General features: G+C 40.8%; 1 protein-coding gene across 3 annotated transcripts in view; it reads left to right on the top strand.

Moving 5' to 3' along the window:
* The window catches only part of GOLM1 (golgi membrane protein 1), a 56544-nt gene extending 37717 nt beyond the window's left edge, over positions 1 to 18827 (top strand). For all 3 annotated transcript variants that reach the window (XM_065946843.1, XM_065946844.1, XM_065946845.1), the window contains exons 6-10: positions 4021 to 4150; positions 8701 to 8860; positions 9611 to 9880; positions 11461 to 11574; positions 16519 to 18827. In XM_065946843.1, coding sequence (XP_065802915.1) covers positions 4021 to 4150; positions 8701 to 8860; positions 9611 to 9880; positions 11461 to 11574; positions 16519 to 16595 — 751 coding nt within the window. In that variant the 3' untranslated portion in view covers positions 16596 to 18827. The remainder of the gene's footprint in view (positions 1 to 4020; positions 4151 to 8700; positions 8861 to 9610; positions 9881 to 11460; positions 11575 to 16518) is intronic.
* Positions 18828 to 21945: the final 3118 nt, after the last annotated feature.

Genomic DNA, 21945 nt, shown 5'->3' with positions numbered 1-21945 from the left:
CAAGGGCAGCCCGTTTTTGAGGGGAAGGCCACAGAGGTGAAATGCCATTCTCATGGCTTCACATCAAGGGTACATGCATCATTGTGACTTATCCCTGTTCAGTGTCTGATTGAGGTCATGTTTATCAGGTTTTTTTTCATTGTAAAGTTACTCTGTTTTTTCTCCTTTCATCTTTGGAAAAAGTTCACCATGCTTAAAGATTGGGAAATTATGCTCCACTTCCCTAAAGGTGGAGTGTCCACATGAAGTTTTCCTGCACAGGAGATGTGACTCTTCTTGTTTGTCTAATGATTGATATTAGTATGGATTAGTGGATGTTTATTTTATACTTACGTTATAATCCAATACTGATTTATTTATTTTTCTTAAATTTTTCAGTTTTGGCCATTGGGAACTTTTTCAGTTAGTTCCTTTATCCAGTTGACATATTTGTGATATTGTGGGTTTCTCTTCCCAGCCTCGCCCCCCCCCCTTTTTTTTTTAACTTACTTTCTTTTTTTTTTTCCATTTATTTTTATTAGTTGGAGGCTAATTACTTTACAGTATTGTAGTGGTTTTTGCCACACATTGACATGAATCAGTCATGAATTTACATGTGTTCCCCATCCCGATCCCTCCTCCCGGCTCCCTCCCCATCCCATCCCTCTGGGTCTTCCCAGTGTACCAGCCCTGAGTACTTGTCTCATGTATCCAACCTGGGCTGGTGATCTGTTTCACCCTTGATAGTATACTTGTTTCAATGCTGTTCTCTCTGAACATCCCACCCTTGCCTTCTCCCACAGAGTCTAAATGTCTGTTCTGTACTTCTGTGTCTCTTTTTCTGTTTTGCATATAGGGTTATTGTTACCATCTTTTTAAATTCCATATAAATGCATTAGTATACTGTATTGGTCTTTATCTTTCTGGCTTACTTCACTCTCTATAATGGGCTCCAGTTTCATCCATCTCATTAGAACTGATTCAAAGGAATTCTTTTTAATGGCTGAGTAATATTCCATAGTGTATATGTACCACAGCTTCCTTATTCATTCGTCTGCTGATGGACATCTAGGTTGCTTCCACATCCTGGCTATTATAAACAGTCCCAGCCCCCTTTTAAATTACTTTTTTGTAATCTGGCACCAAAAGATACTTCAGAATTATTTTCATATATTTCTTGTCCCAGTCCTAGAATCATCCAGTCAACCATTTCTCCAAGGAGTCCTTGTTCTCTTTATTGGAGAATGGTATTTTAGAAATCAAGATCTGGGTACTAGGTGTGCTTTTTGCTACTAGGATATCATTGCTATTAGGTCCTCTCAGATGATGGAGCAAAGAGATATATATGTGTGTATACTATTGTGTTATATATTGATAAATATTTGTGTATGTGTCTATCTGTATTTAAATTAAACATAAATTTATACTGCTATCTTCAACTCTAATCCATGTAAATTAACATAATAGTATGTAATTGGTTGTGTTCTTAACCTGGGATACTCTTCAATTATTTTATCAATGTTTTGTAACTCAAAACATTTTGAAGCTCTCAGTGGCACAGTCAGTGCTTATCCATCCATTTATCATTTTACCAGAAAAATACTACATTCCCAGTCCCTCCTTGCAGTTAGGTATGGCCAGGTGATTAAGTTCTGGCCAGTGGGGAAAGGAAATTGTGGGGAGGGACTTACAGGAAGACTTCTGAATATGAGGATAGTTCAGTGCACATCCCTTTTCTTTACCTTTTTTCCTCCTTCCTTCCTGTTGCCTGGGCTTCACACAAGATGGCTGGACTGCTTGTAGCCATCCTGGGTCATGAGGTAATCATGGGGGATAGAAATCAGTGCTAGGATTGTAAAACCAAAAGAAAAACCTGAATTTTTGATGACTCCAAGCTGCCATACTAACCCTGATCTATTTTTATGTGAGGAAAATATAAACTGCTATCTTTTGGCCTTTTTGTTTCACCTAGCCAAACCTGAAGCTAACTTACGTACTTTTTGAAGGTGCCTATCTCTTTAAATATTGTTTTTTTAACCTAGATCATTTTCATTAATGCTTATCTGTTACCCCTCCAAACAAGACTTCTTAGGAGAGGCTATTGAGAATTGAGTCCTAAGCAATAAGGAGCTGGGAAGGAAGATGAGGAGATAATTAGGAGAGAAAGAACCTGGCGAGGTCAGAGTGACCTGGGCAGGGCAGATTGTATCATATGGTCATGGAGGGTAGCAAGTTAAGAGTCGTATCTTAAGGATGAGTGTGAAAGTGACTAGTTATGTGGACCTGCTGAGAAAGCCTTTTACACAGATTCTGATGACGTGAATGTTAGGTCCTTTGTAATTGTCAGGTAGATCCATGAAGCTTTGTCCTTTTTCTCCCCTCAGTCTGTTTCTTCTCTGTTTAGATTGGGTAATGTCTGTTGTATCTTCCAGTTCATTGGTTCTTTACCTACTCTGAGTTTTAACATTTTACTTATGGCATTAAGTTTCCATTTGGTTCTTCTTTATATCTTCTCTTCTTTCCTGAGAATTTCTATTTCCTTGATGAAACGATTAAATTTTTCATTTGTTCCAAGCATGTTTTAATTACTCATTGAAACATTTTTAATGAAGTGACTGCTTTAAAATCTGTCAGATCATTTCAACTCCTCTGTCATGTTGGTTTGGTATCTGTTGGTTGTCTCTCTCCATTCAATTTAAGATCTTCCTGGTTCTTGATAAGATGAGTGATCTTTGACACCTCTAAGCAGTTGGTGGTGAAAGGCTGGCTCTTCACTGACATCACTTCAGTGACATCACTGCCTGGGGAGAGGGAGGGGGACCTCGCTAGTGTCAGAGTGGGGTGGAAACGCAGACTTTCTGTGTACTCTCCAGGGACCCCACTGTGTTGTTCTAGATCCTGAGGTCCCTAACTGTCTGCCTTCATCACTCCCATCTTTCATAGTCTTCTTCTGTTTGTTGAAAATATAATTTCCAGAGTTCAAATTGTGCTTAGTGAAGGAATAGTGAAAAATACATCTATTCTGTCTTCCCCAAATGGAAGTCCAATTCAGTTTTGACACCACCAAGAGTTAGCACAAACCCCACGTTATGGGGTTCAGTCCCGCAAGACTGCCCCTCCTTTGGATGCTAGCCGTAAGTTCTCGTGGCCCCAGGCCACATGTGCTTTTTACGTGGCTAGCTACAGATTCAGGGCTCCCCACAACCCCCTCAGGATAAATAATTCTCTAGAACTCAGGAAAGTTCTGTGCTTACAATTGCAGTTTTATTATAAAGGATACAACTTAGCAAGAGTGGAATGGTAGGGACTCATGAGGCAAGGCCTGGGGTGGAGGTAGGGGTTAGGCAGGAGCTTCTGTTAGAGTTGGGTTGCCTCCTTACTGGTTCACAGAGATGTTCACCAAATGGGAAGCTCGCCAAGCCTCATGATCTAGGGTGCTTATCTGAGGTTTTATTACATAGGCGTGACTGGTTGAATGGCCATATGATTGAACTCAGTCTCCAGTCTCTCCCTTCTTCCTAGAAAATGGGGCTGTGAGTTCCAACCCTCTCATTCTACAGTTGGCTGCCGTTGCCACCAGCCCCCATCCTGAAGCTGTGTAGGCTCCTCCCAGTCAGTCAGCTCCTTAGTATAAACTCAGGTATGGTGTGGAGGGGCTCATTATGCATAGCGGAAGACACTGTTACTCAGGAAACGCCAAGGGTTGTAGGAGCTCTGTGCCAATAGCTGGGGACAAAGACCACACATATATATATTTTTCATTATGCCACAGATTATATTAAAAATTTTTTTTAACCAGATAAGTCATTTATTTTAGAACAATATGACGTATTTTTTTGAAGTTTCAGTTGACTCCAGTTTTCATGTCATTTAATAACATACTGTTGCCCTGACTCAGTGTCTTTTTCAGATGAAGTGCAGGAAGCAAGAAAGAGATGACTGTGTCTGTCTGGGGATTGGATTTCACCGTCACAGCAGGGCCAAGCTTAAATAGTGTCTCTGAACAGCTGTCCTTTTCTTTGCTTTCTCCCACCTTCACAGGAACCAGTGCATCAGTCAGATGAAAGAGGTGAAGGAGCAGTGTGAAGAGCGAATACAAGAAGTCACCAGAAAGGGGACTGAGGCCCTGCCTTCCCGAGATCTCAGTGAACAGAAGGACCAAAGCCAGCAGGTAGTCCTGCCTTTTTCTGCCAGAATCTCCCAGAGGTCTTCCTGCCCTCTCTGCAGGCATCTGCTGTCCGGTTTGCTCAAGTTCCCTGAGAGTCAACAGCCTGGTCCCAGGGTGTGGGGCCTCTGACTCAGTATGCTGGCCTCTGAACCCAGCCTCTGTGCTCCAGGCTTCATTTAAAGCTCACAGCCACCCTAGGAGAGGGTTATTTTTGTTTTCCTGTTTTGAGGGCGCCAAGGTCCATGGAGGTGGTCAAATACTGTCCCAAGGTCAGCGCGCCTGGTCAGTGATGGAGCTGATCTGAGCCACGCTGTCAGACTGCCGCCTATGTAAGCACAGCCTATGGAAGTGCTGCTCACAGCCTTCTGGGGGGTCTTTGTTTTAAATATAGCCATTTTATTGAGATATATTTCACCTACCATAGAGTCATCTATGTAATATTTACTGTTCAGTGGTTTTAGTATATTCACAAATGGGAAGTCCTCATCATCACACTGTGATACAGTCATCATCACAGTCAATTTTAGAACCTTTTCATAATACCCAAAAGAAATGCCATATCCATTAGCTCACTCCCCTTTTACTTCCAGTTCCTAGAGCCTTAGATGAGCTGTGATCTATTTTCTGCCTTATAGATTTGCCTTATCTGGACATTTATTTATGACTGACAATAACATTTATCAGTTATTTTCATACAGCTTTCAGGATTCATCCGTGTTGTAGCATGTATGAGTACTTCCTTCCTTTATATGGCTGAATAATATTCCATTGTATGACTATACTGTATTTTGTTTATTTGTCAGTTGATGGGCATTTGGGTTATTTCCACTTTTTGGCTACTATGAATAATGCTGCTGTGAAGGCTCATGCACATGAGCCTGTGTGAACATAGGCTTTCATTACTTCTAGGTATATACCTAGGAGTGGAATTGTTGGATCATGTGGTAACTCTCCGCAATATATTGAGAAACTGCCATACTGTTTCGGAAAGTGATCATACCCTTCTACATTCCTGCCAACAGTTTATGAGGGTACTAGTTTTTCCACATCCTTGCCAACTCTTGTTATTACATTTGTCTTTTTCATTATAACCATTCTAGTAGGTATGCAGTGCTATCTCATTGTGGCTTTGATTTGCATTTCCCAATAGTTGATGATATTGAATATCTTTTCATGTAACTTTGTTGGCTGTTTGTAATTTCTCTTTGGAGAAATTGTAAATTGTATCCTTTGTCCATTTTGAAATTGAGTTATTTTTATTATTGAGTTGTTAGAGTTCTTTATATATTCATATAGAGATATTGAGTGTATGATTTGCAAATATTTTTTCCCATTCTGTGAGTTATCATTTCACTTTCTTGATGGTGTTCTTTGAAGTAGAGAAGTTACTAATTTTAAGTCTAGTTTATCTATTTTGTTGTTTGTTCTATGGGTGTCATATCTAAAACTGCTTTGCCTAATCTAGCATCATGAATATTTACTCCTGTTTTTTCTCCTGAGACTTGTAAAGTTCTTAGCATTTAGTTCTTCTGTTTAGTCCTGTGATTCATATTGAGTTAATCTGCATATGATGTGAGGTAGTGGTTCAACTTTATTATCTTGCGTGTGGCTATCCAGTTGTCTCAACACCATTTGTTGGGAAAGGAAAAAAAAATGATTCTTTTCGCCACTAAGTTGCCTTGACATCCTTGTCAGAAAAATCAGTTTACTGTAAAGATGAGGGTCTGTTTTTGGACTCTCCATCTGTTCCTTTGATCTCTTTTTCTATCCTTATGTCCGCACTACGTAGTCTGGATTACTGTATTTTTGTAATAAACTTTGAAATCAGCAGCTTTGACTGCTCCAACTTTGTCCTTTTTCAAAATTATTTTGGCTATTCTGCACTGGATGACTTTTTATACAGATTTTTGGATCTACTTCTCAGTGTCTTCAAGCCAGCTGGGATTTGGACAGAGATTATAGTCTGTAAATCCCTTTGGGAAGTGTTGCCCTCTTAACATCCTGTCTTCTGATGTGTGAATGTGGGATTTCTTTCCATTTCTTTTAAGTCCTTTAAAAATCTTTTCAATTATGTTTTGTGGTTTTCAGAATTCTTGCACTTCTTTTGTTCAATTTATTTCTAAGTATGTGTGATGTTGTTATAAATGGAATTGTTTCCTTAATTTCATTTTCAACTGTTTATTGCTAGTGTGTAGATAATTCATTTTTTATATTGGTTTTGTATCAGCCTTTCTGAACTTTATTAGTTCAAATAGTATTTTTTGTGATTCCTTAGGATTTTCTGAATACAGGATTATGTCATCTAAAAACAGAGGTAGTTTCGCATCTTCTTTTCCAATCTGGATGCCTTTTATTTCTTTTATCGCCTAATATCCCTAGCTAGAACCTCCAGTATAATGTTAAATGTTAAAGTGGTGAGGATAGACATCCTTGTCTTCTTTATGATCATAGGGGGAAAGCTTTTAACTCTTTCACTCTTAAGTCTGATGTTAACTGTGTAAGCATACCTCATTTTATTGTGCTTCACAGATGTTTGTCTTTTTTACACATTGAAGGATTGTGGCAAATGTGTGTTGAGCAGATATATTGGCTTCCTTTTTTTCCAACAGCATTTGCTCACTTCTTGTCTCTTTGTCACATTTTGGTAATTCTTAAAATATTTCAGACTTTTTCATTATTATTATATTTGTTATAGGAATCTATGAGCAGGGGTCTTGATGTTACTCTTGTAATTTTTTGGTATTTTTAGAAAATAAAGTATTTTTTAACTAAGGTAGTACATTTTTTTTAAACATAGTGCTATTGCACACCTGATAGACTACAGAATAGTGTAAACATAGCTTTTATACGTACTGGGAAATCAGGAAATTGGTGTGACTCACTTTATTGTGATATTCACCTCTTTCCAGTGGTTTGAAACTGAACCTGTGATATATTCATGGTATGCCTATGTATTTTTCATAGATGCACATTATCAAGTTGAGGAAGTTACCCTCTATTCATAATTTGTTGAGTGTTTTTATGAAGAAAAGCTGTTGAATTTTGCCAATGTTTTTTCTACATCTACTAGAATGATCGTATGTTTTTTATGCTTTACACTATTGACATAGTATTATATTAATTGACTTTTGATGTTAAGCGTTGGCATTGATGAGGAAGATCCTACTTGACCATAGTGTGTAATCCTTTTGTATGTCACTTGATTTAATTTAGTAGTATTTTGTTGATGATTTGGGGGTCTATATTCATATTAGTTCTACAGTTTTATTTTCTTATAATGTCTTTGTCAGGCTTAGGTATCAGGGTCATTATTGGGCTCATAGAATGAGTTGGGGAGTATTCCTTTCTATTCTGTTTTTGGAAGAGTTTGGGAAGATTTAGTATTAAATGTTTGGTAGAATTTACCACGGGAGCCATTTGTAACTGGGCTTTTTTAGGGGGAAATTTGTAAGTTAGCACTTCAGTCTCTTGTTACAATCTGCTCAGATTTTCTACTTCTTGAATGAGTTTTGGTAGTATGTGTCTTCCTAGGAACTTGTCTGTTTTATCTAAGTTATCAAACTTGTTGGCAAACAGTTCTTAGTATTTCCTTATAATACAATTTTTTTATTTGTGTAAGGGTTGGTAGTGTTATCCTCTTTTTGATGTTAGTAATTTGAAATTGTTTTAAATTAATCTGGCTAAAGCTTGTCAAATTTGTTCATCTTTCAAGGAACTAACTTTTGGTTTTGTTGATTTTCTTTATTGTTTTTCTTTTACATATGTCATTAATTCCTGTTCTAATCTTTACTATATCCTTCCCTGCTTTAGGTTTAGGTTTTTCTTCTTTTTTCAAGTATCTCAAGGTGGGAGATTAGGTTAGTGACTTGAGATCTGTCTTTTTTCTTGAGATAGGCCTGAAAATTCCCCTTTAAGCACTGCTTTAGTTGCCTTCCAGAAGTTTGGTGTGTTGTGTTTTCATTTTAATTTTTCTCAAGGTATTTTCTAGTTTTCCTTGTGATTTCCTTGACCCACTGGGTATTTAGGAGTGTATTGTCTAATTTCCAAATATTTGTGAATTTCTCAGAAAACTTCATTCTGTTCCTGACTTATAATTTCATTCCATTGTGATTGGTGGCCATACACTGTATGATTTCAGTCATTTAACATTTGCTGAGGTTCGTTTTGTGGCCTAGCATCTGTCTGTCCTGGACAGCAGTCCATGTGCCCTTGAGAAGAATACACGTTTGTGTGTATTTTGCTCTTGTTGGGTTGGGTCTCTATAGATGTCTGCTTGGGTGGTTTGTCATGTTGTTCAAGCCTTCTCTTTACTTGTTGACCTTCTGCCTACTTGTTAATCCATTACTAAAAGTTTTTTTTCTGGGAGATATGGGCCCAAGCTCAGATCTCTGCTTTATGCCAGGTAGGGCACGACCAGGGTAGGGTATGGCATTAGTCAGGGTTTCCGTGTTCTTGTTCATCAGAAGGATGCAGTGGTCCATTGCACTGCTCAGGGTTATTGAAGGTTCATGGTCACAGAGCTGCTGCCCTGACCACCTGTGTTCCTGTTTCAGCCCCGAGCCCCCGGTGAGCCCCAGCCCAGGCCGCAGGAGGCAGGCCTGCCCCAGGCAGAGGTGCCAGAAGCGAGAGGAAATGTGCCCAGCCACAGGGAGCCCCAGACACCAGCCCCTAGCTCCGAGGTGGCTTTCGATCTGAAGAGACGAGATGAGAAGGGTAAGTGAAGCTTGCCAGTGACGTGCTGTCTCAGGGCCCTGTGCCAACAAAAAGCACAGCGGCAGCTCCTGCCCCCAGTCCATACAGACAGCGGAGCGCGCTGCTTGTGGGGAGCCCAGTAGTGGGGCTGCATGTGGCAGTGAGTGTCTCTCTGGGCACCTGGACTCGGGGCCACAGGGCTTTTATCTGCCTTCCTGATGTCCCACCCTTGTAAACTTCCTCATTCTTTGGCAGCTTGGTAAAGGCAGGTCTAGGTGTGCCTTTATTCAGGACAGTGGTGGAACTGTTTAGTTAAGGGGATGTGGCTGAGTCCTGGGTGGCTGTCACTGGCTCCCAGGTTCTGGCCTCAAGTAGGGCGATCAGATAAACCTGGCATTACAGACTCCTCCACTTGGAGGATGCGCTCAATCCAGATGACTTGGTCTGGATTTGTTTTCTGAACCATTTCCTCTTTCTCATGGTTCTGAAGATATACTCCACGCACAGAGAGGCTTGGAGTCTGCTGCTGTTAAGTTGCTCAGTTTTGTCCAATTCTTTGCAACCCCACGGACCGCTGCACAACAGGCTTCTCTGTCTTTCACCGTCTCCTGGAGTGAGTCCATTGAGTCAGTGATGCCATCTGCTAGGCCATGGCATACATGATCGGCTGCCCCGTCCACCCACAGTCCTTGGGAAGGCTCTGGGAATTGAGTGGTCTGAGGATTTCTGTTCTGTATGGTGAGGTCACAGCAAACTGTGTCCTGTGCCCAGAGGAAACCAAGGAGATTCAGGTCGTCAGCGACGAGGAGCCTCAGAGGGACAGCCTGGCGCTGCCAAAGGAGCCAGGCCCAGAGCAGGCGGTGGAAGGAGACGAACAAGTGGGCGGAAAAGGCAATGGAGAGCCCAGAGAGCTGGGTCAAATCGCACAGGCCCCAGCCGCCCTGCTGGCCAGCCAGGAGAATCAAGAAGCGGAGGGCCCCGAACGGGACCAGCTCGTCATCCGCGATGGACAGGAGGAGGGGCAGGACGCCGACGAGGAAGGTGGGTGAGAGGCTCCCTGGACTGCCCGCTCAGTCCTCTGCACCAGGCGCCAGCCAGCCCACGTCCTTCCCGATGCAGAATGGGCGGCCGTGAAGGTGCCCGACCTGCAGGGCGCCATCTGGTAGTCCGTTCTGTCTGTTTGGTCCATTGTCAGGCAGGAGACAAGACAGAAGGGCCAGGCCCTCCTAGCACTTGGAACTTGTAGAAATCATATTCACTGGGAGCCTAGGGGGCTTGCCAGGCAGAAGACCTTGGATGGGAGCTGAGCGTAGAGTCCACATAGGTCGCCTGGCAGGCAGACCCCACACGTTTTCCTTGTCCCTTCACCTCCTCCTGCCGTCTCACTGGCAGTACCTGGTGAGCCGAAGGAGGGAGGAAAGACAGATGGAAGGATCGGATAGATGGAGGGTCATGCGTGTTTGAGCGTTGCAGGAAAACAAAAGTGACATGGGAATCTCACCTTCCTGGTTTGGTTGACTTCTCTTTTTTAAAGAAAAGTGTGGGAAACTGAGATGAGCAGAATATTCTGGGATGTATCTTGGTCCCTGAAAGACGGAAAACATTTTAATCCTAGCTAAGCCAGGGGCACTTAGAAGACACCTGTGTGCTGAGCCTGATAAAGTGACAGAAGGCGGGGATAGGACTTACTGGCAGAAGTTACCCCGATTTTCTGAAGAGTGTGTTCTCACAAGTTTTCAGTTAAATAATTGGGGAGGAAAAAAAGAAAAGACACTCTGGGGGCTGATCAGAGTGGCAGTCTAGTTTCAGCTTCCTCAGCAGTAGGTCACAGGGTGTAACAGCTGCCAGTAGGCCTGAGCTACTGCGAGGGCCTGTGAGTCACACCTTGTTTAAGGTCACCTGTAACGGTCTGATTAGCAGGATAAAGCCACACGGCACACAGGCCTGGGCATTGTTTCCTCTCCAGGCAGTTAGCGCCGGGATACAGAACTAGAACTGACTTTTCCAGGCATGCTTTTTAAACAGAAGATCTTGTTTATACAGATATGAAATGTTTACAGTAATCCTCTGAGCATGTCTCTTGATTGCATCCTGTCCTGATCTTTTCTGGTTGCTCTTCTCTCTGGGGATGAATGCAGTGATAAATGAGCTAATTCTGTATGTTTGATGGAAAAATTTTACCCTTTGACTCACAATAGCCATTCCATTTCCTCCTCTCAGGGCAGTGAACCATTTTAAGCAGATACCTCCTTTAACCAGAAACCTGTTTGCAAATAGTTACACCTTCCTTTAATCTTGAGTTGATTATCTCTTTAAAAAACTGGAATTTTGGTTTGGTGAACTAGTTACCCTGACTCCAGCCTGGAATGAAGCTCTTTATTTAGGGCCATGTTTTAAATAGATTCAGAGTTGGAATGGGGCATACATAAGTAGAGAAATCCTGCATGGTCTTTGCACCAGGAACAAGCACATGTGTCCCTGTCATTTCCGGAGAGGAAGCAGAAAGAGCTGATTGTTAAACCAGGGTTGGGATAACCCTAGCACCTGGGCTCTGGTGTTCCCATGGCATTGAGAGAGAAATGATGTAGCTTATGTTTTGTGGCTCTGTGCTAATTTTTCAGGGAGAAATCAGCAGAAACTGGGAGCTGATGATGACTACAACATGGATGAGAATGAGGCAGAATCTGAAACAGACAAGCAGGCAGCCCTTGCGGGGAATGATAAAAACAGAAATGGTAATTAACAATGGTGGTGGTGGTGGGGGTCACCTTTCATGTCTGATTGTGGTCCTTCACTTTTGGTATGACTGTATACTGAATCCCAACAGTAATGTTGTAAGTAATCCCTCATTAGAATACTGTTTTCTCCGGAAGCCTTGGAGTGTAGGGGCAGTGGAGAGAGGTGATGGTTTCAGGAAGTCACAACAAGGACCTTTCAGAAAGTCTGCATACATGAACATGGGCATTAGCCCCTCAGGGGTCAGTGCGGATATGCTTCAGTGAAGTTTAGGAATTTCCCTTCAAAATGGTAGATCACTGCACGATCATTTCATAGCACCAGTCAAAATGCCGTGATGTGTACACAGGCAAGTTTTTATAGTAGCACTCCGTGTTACTTTGTGTTACTGTTATTTTGAACTTTTGAAGAGTCCAGGCCTGTGGGATGGTCAGATTCTGGATTTGTCTCCTTGTCATTGGATTCTGGTTGAACATTTTTTTTTTTTAAAATAGCTGCAGTTGTGTTCTTCTAGCTTCACACCAGGAGGCACGGTGTGGCAGGCTGATCCTTGGTTAAGGTGGTACCCATGAGGTCTCTCTGCCACAAAGGTCCATTTTCCCTGTGTAACTAGCTTGTCATCCAGAGGGGGTGCTGTGCAGTGGTGTGACTTTGTTGTCCATTGAAAGCCATTGTCTGGATGGTCGTTCCAACATTGATCAGCTGTCATTCTTTAAGGACTCGCTCACCCCCAGTGTGTATACATTTGCACACTCACACAGGCACACATACTCTCTCTCCCTTGTGTTAGTTTCACTGTAGACTCAAGGTTTCCTTTCTTAACGTTCGTTCTTCCATCAAACTCTTGCTGTTTCTTTCTCAGTTTTTAAGAGCTCTTTACATGCTGGGAGGTTGGCCTTTATCTGTGAGGTGGATTGCCAATACTACCTAGCAGTTTATCTTGATTTTGATTATGGTTTTTTGCCATGTGAAAGTTTCAAAAAATTTTATGTCTTTTCTTGCCTACAGATATGGAGTCACAGTTTTCTCATTTAGAGTTGAATTCACCCTTTTTTTTGTTGTTGTTCAGTATACTTTTCAGATTTTTCTTTTGGTTTTATGAAGTAAATCAGATTCAAAAAACACACAAAACAAGCGAGTTGTTAGAAGTTAAACATTTTGTAACTGCACCCCGCCTTCCTGATCAAGAAACAGAACTGGGCTCCAGGAAGTTCCTTCTTTGTTGCCCTTCCTGTCCCAGCATCTTCCTTCCCTGTATGCAATACCTGTCCTCACCTTTTCATTCGGCATTTTCTTGAATTTCTTTATGGGTTTATCACTCAAGTGGGCATCCCTGGATGCCATAGTTTAGTCTTGCCCATTTTCTTATATTTGATATGAGTTTATGTCTCAATTTACAAGTCTTCTCTCCCTTCTTCCATCCATCCATTCATCCAGCCAGCCATTGCTGTTTGATCACAGTCTGGGGAGTGTCGATTGTGTATTCACGGTTCTAGTCATGGTTTGGTTTAGTGTGTTCTTTCCTCCCTGTTTATTTCATGCAGATCACTAGCTGATATCTGGAGGCGGTGTTTTAATTCAGCCATTCCTATTTCATTTAATTGAAATATTTTATAAATAGAAAAGTCATGGTATTGTTCATATAGCATAGGCAGGATAAATGCTTCTTTCTCTTTACCAGTTTTCACAATAAGGAATTATTTCCTTTGACCTTTTGAAGGTGACCATTTGAAAATATAAACTTTTAAGCCTTTTTGATGGGTTTCATTCAGTTGCATTTATAATCTTTTTTGAAGTTCACATCGTCCCACCTTCTTTGGCCAGTGAGGTTTGCCCCACTTCTCTCTGAACCATTGGTTCCTTAGTCTCTCGTCCCGCTTAGCCACCGCTTCACTCCATACAGTGCCTTTTCTCTGTGAGGGGCTCTGCCTGGGAAGAACCCAAAGAGGAGCTGCTGCCAGCGTGTCTCAGGGACCTCCGCCTGCTCCTTTGTCTTCCACGGGCACCTGCTGTGGGAGTAGCAGAGACTGCCCCTCCCAGCTGCAGCTCCTCCACTGGCCCAGGTGCTTTCCGGCGTAACCTGTTGGTTGGTAGGGTTTCTGTTGTTCTCGGGTCCATCAGAGGCTCCATTGCTTCCCTCTGTTTTCTTTCCAGATATTGCGAGTGTATGGTTTGCTGTCCATGGATTACTTTTGACTGCGTGTATTTTGGGGTCTGCAGGACTCCTGCTCATCTAGTTTTGCTGTAAATGGTCTCTAGTTTTTGAGTTTTTAAATTTAGTAGTTGCTTTATATAAGGACTCTGAGAGGTTCAAAAACTGCCACTCTTTCTGCCATCTTTCCAGAATCCTCTATTTTCATAATTTACATCTCTTGATTCATGTGACTCACTCTAAATGTTTTCAAGTGTATGGGCATGAGATGTGGGTCGTTTTCTTTTTCCGAAAGTGTTTGCAGTTGGCCCAACACCATCTCAGATCACCATCTCATAGTCAGTGATTTGCAGTGCTACCATCATCAAACACTGGATTTTCATATGTACTTGGTTCTGATTTTTGGATTTTCTATTTCTGTTCTATTGGTTTCTCTCTTGATTCACAGTGTACCACATTGTTCCAAGTATAGCAGCTTTTTTTTTCTTTTTTTAATCTAGCCAGTCTACTTTCTCTGGAAAATTCAAGCCAACATCTCTTTGAATAATGCTTCTTTCCTTTTTGGCTCCTCCTTGAATTCAGATTAGAAGTGTATTAGATCTTTTCAATCTATTCATGTCTCATGTCCTCTTTTTCATATTTTGCATTTCTGCTTCTCTGATCTGTGTTGAGAATAATTTCCTCAGAAATATCTTCCAATTCAAAAATTTTTCTTTCATCTATGCCTTCTTTGCTCTGTTTTACTACTTGGCCATTCTTTATGGGTCCTTATTCCTTGCTCATGCTTTCAATTTCTCCGTCAACATTATTTCATATGCCTTGTCTTCCAGTTGTAGTATCTGAAAACTTGCGGGGTTTCATTTCATTTCTGCTGATTCTCCTCACATACCTTGTTTGTGTATTTTGTGCTTCACTGTGAGCCTTACTACTTTCCTTGGAACTTCATCTGTGGGAAGTCTTTGAGAACCGAGTCACAGAGAGAAGGTTGTTTGCCTCTGCCAGTCCCAAGGAGGGTACTGCAAACTCACAACTGCTTTAATAAAGTAGGTTGTCACCTTGAGGATTTTTGGGGATCACATGGAAAAATGAGAGTTTGAATTATGCACCTGCACGATCATCTCATGTGGTTAAAAATGCTCTTTTTAACCACATGAGACTTTTCATTGCAGGTTTGTTTCCTGTTGCTTCTAAGTCAAGGATGTGAAACTTTAGGGTTCACCTTTATATGGGCATCCCTTTCTTCACTCCCCACCTTGAGGGGAGCCCTCGTGTTTAGGGCCTTTTGAAGCTGTGAGGGGAGCTCGGAGTCTTCAGCCTTCAGCAAAAGTCCTCAGGACAAAAGCTGGCATTGATGCTTATTAGCTTCAGTTGTTAATATTTCCACTCCATTTTTGATCTTCCTGTTAGTGTTTGTAGGCAATGCATTTTAATGCTTTATTAATTTTATTTTCACTTTTCATTTTGAAATAATTTAAACAAAACTAGTAAGAATTTCCACAAACCTTCATCCAGGTACCCCGAGTGTTAACATCTTATGTAACCATAGTACAGTTATCAAAATGAAGACATTTAATAGTCACATAATGCTATTATCTATAGACATTATTCAGATTTCTTGAATTGTCCAACTATTAACCCCTTTCTGATTCAAGATCTAATCCAGAATCATACATTGCATTTATCATCATAGCTCTTTAGTGTCTTTTAACCTGGAACCCTCTGTCTTTATCACTTATAGCACTGATAATTTTTTAAGTGTTTTGGCCAGTTGTTTGGTAGAAAGTTCAATTTGATTCAGCAGTGCATCCTTAAAAAGTCTTTCGTATTTTATCCAGCATGTCACTTACTACAATTGGCAGAGTTGCTTGGGGTTTCTAAAATTGAAAGTCTTAAGTTCATTTTTAAATTATTTTCATAGACTCTTTAGCTAATTATTTTTAATGTAAAAGATGAACATGTTAGGAGTCAGAATTTTAAGCAAATACAAGTTAGGTGTGTGACTCTGCAATGAAGCCTTGGGATCTTTCATCCTTTACACCCAGGTGTCCTTCTAAGGATTTGACCTTGTACCTGCTAAGGTTTTTAAACAAATTGAGGAGGTGAGCAAAGTAGAGAAATGGTTCTGTCAGCTCTTTTAAGAAAGAATTTTAGGTTGAAGAAATGTCATTTTAAAATTATGTCATCAGGATGGTTTCAGACCCTGTCTTCTCCAGGGAAATTAGAAGAAAAAGGCATTAGTCCCAACTTTTATTAGAGAACTTAAGACAGTCAGTTATTTAATAAAATCATTAAGATGTGCAGTAGTTGTAAATGAGGATCTTGGGTTTAGGATATATTTGTGACGTGTCTTTTTACAGCGTTTGGGTGTCGTAGGATAAAGAGGGTGGAAACCACATGTAGACGTCCATTCTGTAAAGGAAGAGCTTTGGAGGCACAGAAGCTCACCTGATCTGTGAATGGCTTTTAGGAGGCAGTGTGCTTCCTTTTGGAGGTGCAGGAAACAGATTCATGCAGCGCATGAGGGTCATGATCATGTCACAAATTCTATGAGCACATTTCATACTGTCCATTCTGTAGAACATCATTACACTGTTTCACAGTTCACGGTACCTTGTTGGCTGTACATACGGACTCTTGCTATCTTGTCCTTGATTAGCAATGAAGTTCCACATTATGATGTTACCCTGGGAGACAGTCCTCTCTATAGACACAAGTCAAATGGGCCCTGCCTGGGCTGGTTTCTCAAAATGTTTAATACTAGAACATTTTGTTTTCTTTCTCTCCTTTTTAGTTCTTAATGCTGAAAATCAGAAAGGAGACACAGTAAATTTACTTGATCAGCGTGAAAAGAGGAATCACACACTCTGAATCAAACTGGAATCACATTCTTTTGTGTCAGAATCGAACAGAGATCACTACAATAGTCACGAGGGATTGAATACTGTGAAATGTACTAAGTAAAATATCTAAAGATGATTATTGTGGAGTTTGTATTTACAATGTAGGAAAATGAGATTGTCTTTGAGACAGTGTTTTAGAGGTATTTTTGAAGTGTTTATATTGAGATGTCAAAATTGTTGAAATTTGTTGGCTAATAGGTATTTCATAAGAAGAGCAACACCAGAAATAGAACACAGGTTCTCCTTCAAGTGCGGCAACAGCAGGATTCATATTGTGAAGTGTAACCTTTGATGTGAAGGGGACTCCCATACTTGCAGAGCTGGTCTTCAGTTCCCTCTGGAGTCATTCTCTTCACCACGTGGAGTCATTCTCTTCGCCACGTGCAGTGCTGAGACAGGAACCAGCCCTGCAGTCGGCACTGAGTGATTTTTGGTTTATTCTTCTGTGCTCACTTCTGGTTCTGACAATCAGTGGCCTAGAGCACTGACTGTTAACATAAACATCACTAGCAACGGTGTTAAACAAGTCTAAACACAGAGGTGTTTTGTGTGAGGATTTTTTAAAAGACTGCTACTTGTACAATAACCCTTGTCATTAATGTACAAAATGCTTATAAGTGACTTGTAATTTGAATACCTGTGATCTATACTTGCCTTGCTTAGTGTGTGTGGGCAAAGCATTACCAAGAAAAGCCAGTGTGGATTAGACTTCTGACACATCGGGGGCCAAAGCGGGGCTGACCTTGGGCACGTGTGGCAGAGAGGGCGGTACCGCACTGTGGCTGGGTGTGCTGTGGACAAACTGCCTACTTCACTGCTAGAAGAAGAGAAGAGAAATTTGATGAGGAAGGAGACATACAGCATACAGATTTGGAAAGTTTAGAAAGTCAAAAAAACACAGTAGTTGTCTTTTTCAGTTTACACATGTACCTTGTGGTAAAGGACCATATCACAAACTGATTTAAAAACCAAAAGTTAATTTGAAAATGACTCATCCTAATTTGCTTAATAGTGACATCAGGTTTAAGTTGGTTCTTAACTTTGCAAATAAACAGGCTCTTGTTAGACTTGTGAATGACTGGCAGACTCACATTAGTGACCTTTAGAAAGGCTCCCTACAGGGTTAAGTGGGTGGTGATGCTTATTAAATCAGCATTCTGAGTCATAGGGCTTGAGATGCAGGGGCTTCAGGTCATGTGACATAACCCCCTGATTAAGAGAGAAGAGACTGGGGCCCAGAGGACTTCTGAAGCTTCTCCAGTCCCAGCCAGAGTGCCTGCCTGGCCGCCAGCTGTGGACTCCTGCTGCCACTGAGGGGCAGGGCCTGGTCTGCATTCAGGTTATGATCTCCAACTTGAATGCTGTGTGGTATTTTTCCTACCTAATCATTAAGATTATAACTTTCCACCCAGAAAAGGCAACTGAAGGGTGTGAAAGTAGCTTTATAAGATACTCATCTAGGTCCTTGTCCAGTGTCTAAGTCTCAATCAGTCTTAGGGTTGATGTCTTTGCATATTAGCCTTTATTCATCTCATGTTTAATCAGTGTGCCTAGAGTTGCTGAGAAATGAAACTCTGTTCAGGTTTTAAAACTGTTTTCAGTTTTCCCTTCATCTACTGTTGAAACCCTAAGGAATCAGCTTGTAAACTGTGGATTAAGGATGGTTGGTTGCCTTATTAATTAAACCTTTCTGTGGAATGAGATGCTGATATAAATAAAAAATAATCATGATTTAATTTCCCTGTACAGAGGCACCTGAAAGCTGTTTGTTCAGGTGTGTACTTTAGGTGTTTCTTCAGGCAGTCATGCTTTATTGCTGTCGGCTTCCCTTGGGATCAACTATTCCAAGGAACAATCTAGAGATGCCACAGCTATTTAAAAAATAAAACCTGTGTAATAAGCATCAAGTAGATTATCAAACAACGTGGTCTTGGGTTCATCTAAAATCAGCAGCTAGTCCAATTTTTAATAAACTGATTCACACCCTCCTCTATATTTTCAAATGGTGTGTAGACAAGGAATGATGATTAATTTGATCTTTTTTCCTGCAGATGAAGATTGCCATAGCAGCTTTGGATTAGATTTCATGAATACTCTAATCATTGCACCTAGCATACTTTTGTGTGATGGAATTTGAAAAAACATTCCCTGTTTAAGTCATTGTGGTGTCATTAAATAACTAGGTTGATAACTGGCATAATTGTTTTACTTGGTGGTTATCTATTCATTACAGAACTTGGAATGGTGGAAGAGAATTGTAATTTCAGGGTCTTTTAAGGTCCAGGGGAAACTGGTCTATTCTCATTATGTATTTTAGCTTAAAAGATTATAAAGTAATCTTTATTAATGATTAATAACAATAATCATTAATAGAGATGGTAATCTTTACTAATGATTATAGATTAAGGATAGTTTATAAGAGACTCAGTTCACTTCTAACACTTGCCATTGAAATGAGTTTGAAAATATATATTTAATTTTAAAGTTTCCATTAACTCTGGGTTATACTAATATTTTTTTCACATTGTCATCTTAGATTTTGAAAATATTAGTATTAGAAAGTTGGGGAAATGGCTTATCTTGTGTATTTATATGTTTGTGTTCTATTTCAGCTCAGAGGGCAACACTTTCTTAAGGGTACTAACTAAGTCACTCTTCTTAACAACTAGGTTTGTAAGGTTCTGGTAATGTACACACTGAAGGATTCCCCAGAAGTAGGTCTCTTCCCATGCACTGTGCTTGTTGATGTGCCTGTGAAACTCATCTCTGGGAAGAGACATGACTTGAGACATTCTCATCTGTAAACTATATATAAACTTAATGACTTTTTTATACACCAAGGCCCTGGGACAAATACCTGTTTTTTTTTTTTTTTTAATCCTTACTCCTTAGAATAAAATTAAATGTTTTAAAGTAGACTAAAAATCCTGAGTTGAGTGACACAGGCTTACACTTCATATCCCTACAGAGATTCTAATATTGCGAGGGGTGCTTGGTAAACTTGACTAAAGTTCAAATAAAGACTGAGTGATCAGAGACGTGGTCCTAGGTAACCTAATTTTTCATTTAACTGAAGTTTTGCCTTTTAGAACCCTCATAAACAGATTTAGGGAAACAAATGCATTTTTATAATGAATGTTAATAGACACATAAGAATGAGGATGAAAACTCAGGCTTTAAGAAATAAGCCAGAGGGATTTCCCTGGTGGTCCAATGGTTAAGAGTCTGCCTGCCAATGCAGGAGGCACAGGTTCTAACCCTGTTCCAGGAACTAAGATCCCACATGCCACAGGACAACTAAGCCTGTGAGCTACAACTACTGAGCCCACAGGCCACAACTAGCAAAGCCCATGTGCAGCAACCAAGTGCCCATGTGCCACAACCAGCACCATTAAAAATAAATATTTTTTAAAAAAGAAGCAAACCAGAGTCTTTGTGGAGGAGCTCCTGATGTTAGAGCTTGCTTTTTACTAATGTGGCTCTCTTAGTAGTAAAACGACAGTGGAACTTCCAGTATGATGTAACATATCTGCCTTTATCCAGAACTCAAACCTTCACCTGAACGTCTTAACTCACACCAAAAAAGCGGCCACATTATTATTTCACATCTGAATATCATTTAAAAGAGTAGTTCTGTGACCTTAACCACCAGTCTACAGCTGCCAGTTTTTACCCTGTGAAGGACAATTCTGCTATAATAACATCCTTGCTCTGGCTTTTTGAGATGGGTTCATTCAAAAGTTATTCTGGAAGTCAACGGATTACACATCTCTGATCAAAACAAAGCACCACACTTTCCTTTAAGCTTGGCTTAAAGGTTTGGCCTAAAACGTTTGAATTCTACACAGATGGTTGCAGTTACTGCATCTGTATCTTAGCAGTTGTTTAGAAATTCAGAGTTTTGCATAATAAACTTTATGTGGCCCTCCAAAAGCCGATAGATTCTTTTTAAATGGAAAGAATAGAAGGCATTGTTAGCAGAGGACTACAGAAAAAATTCCTATAGTTTAAGTCAATGCAACCAATTTCTTCAGCTGATGCAAGCCATTTATGGGCAAGGCTACCAGACTCCAACTGACCACTTCCAGGTTCCTACTTCAAAACTCCCCTAGCATTCTTAAGTGTCCTGTGTTCTCACCATCAAGTGTCTCAAATTGAGCCTTCCTACTGCCCTGGAGGCTTTGATTTTAACTTTCATTCAGTTGTCCAACTAATTGCCCCCAGGCTATTAACTGAGTGAGCAGGTTCCTCAAAGATGAAGGCCTTTTTCTCAAGTTTATACTACAGCTGGGAAGACAGAAACAATTAACTACAACTGAAAATGCTAAAAAGTTGGCTTAAAGCTCAACATTCAGAAAACAGATCATGGCATCCGGTCCCATCACTTCATGGCAAATAGTGGGGAAATAGTGGAAACAGTGAGAGACTTTATTTTGGGGAGCTCCAAAATCACTGCAGATGGTGATTGCAGCCATGAAATTAAGACACTTGCTCCATGGAAGAAAAGCTATGACAAAACTAGACAGCATATTAAAAAGCAGAGACATTACTTTGTCAACAAAGTTCCGTGTAGTCAGGGTTATAGTTTTTCCAGTAGTCATATATGGATGTGAGAGTTGGACTATAAAGAAAGCTGAGTGCCGAAGAATTGATGCTTTTGAACTGTGGTGTTGGAGAAGACTCTTGAGAGTCCCTTGGATGCAAGGAGATCCAACCAGTCCATCTGAAAGGAGATCAGTCCTGAGTGTTCATTGGAAGCACTGATGTTGAAGCTGATCCTGAAGCTGAAACTCCAGTACTTTGGCCACCTGATGCGAAGAACTGACTCATTGGAAAACACCCTGATGCTGGGAAAGATTGAGGGCAGTAGGAGAAGGGGATGACAAAGGATGAGATGGTTGGATGGCATCACCGACTCAATGGACATGGGTTTGGGTGGACTCCGGGAGTTGGTGATGGACAGGGAGGTCAGGCATGCTGCAGCTCATGTGGTCACAAAGAGTCGGACATGACTGAGTGACTGAACTGAACTGAAAATGCTAAGCACTTTTAAATGGTTTGGCCTAAACCAGGAGATACAGGAGCATTCTCTGAAGATGTAACGTTTCAGAAACTTGGAGGATAAAGAAAAGCTGTCCAAGAGAAGAGGTTAGTTGGTCAGAGGAAAAGCAACGTAAGATGCAGCTTGAGAAGCCAAGGGGAGAGGGCAGAAATGAAGTGGCCAAACCAGGTTTCGCTTAGTGAAGACTATCATTAACCAGAGAATAGTTGATCTTTTATGATCATACCAGCTCCTCCAAGAACAGGGTGGAGTAAGG

This window comes from Muntiacus reevesi, chromosome 10, assembly GCF_963930625.1.
Source record: "Muntiacus reevesi chromosome 10, mMunRee1.1, whole genome shotgun sequence".
Lineage (NCBI taxonomy): Eukaryota > Metazoa > Chordata > Mammalia > Artiodactyla > Cervidae > Muntiacus > Muntiacus reevesi.
The sequence above is the reverse complement of the archived record's forward strand: the minus strand, read 5'-3'. Positions and strand labels throughout refer to the sequence as shown.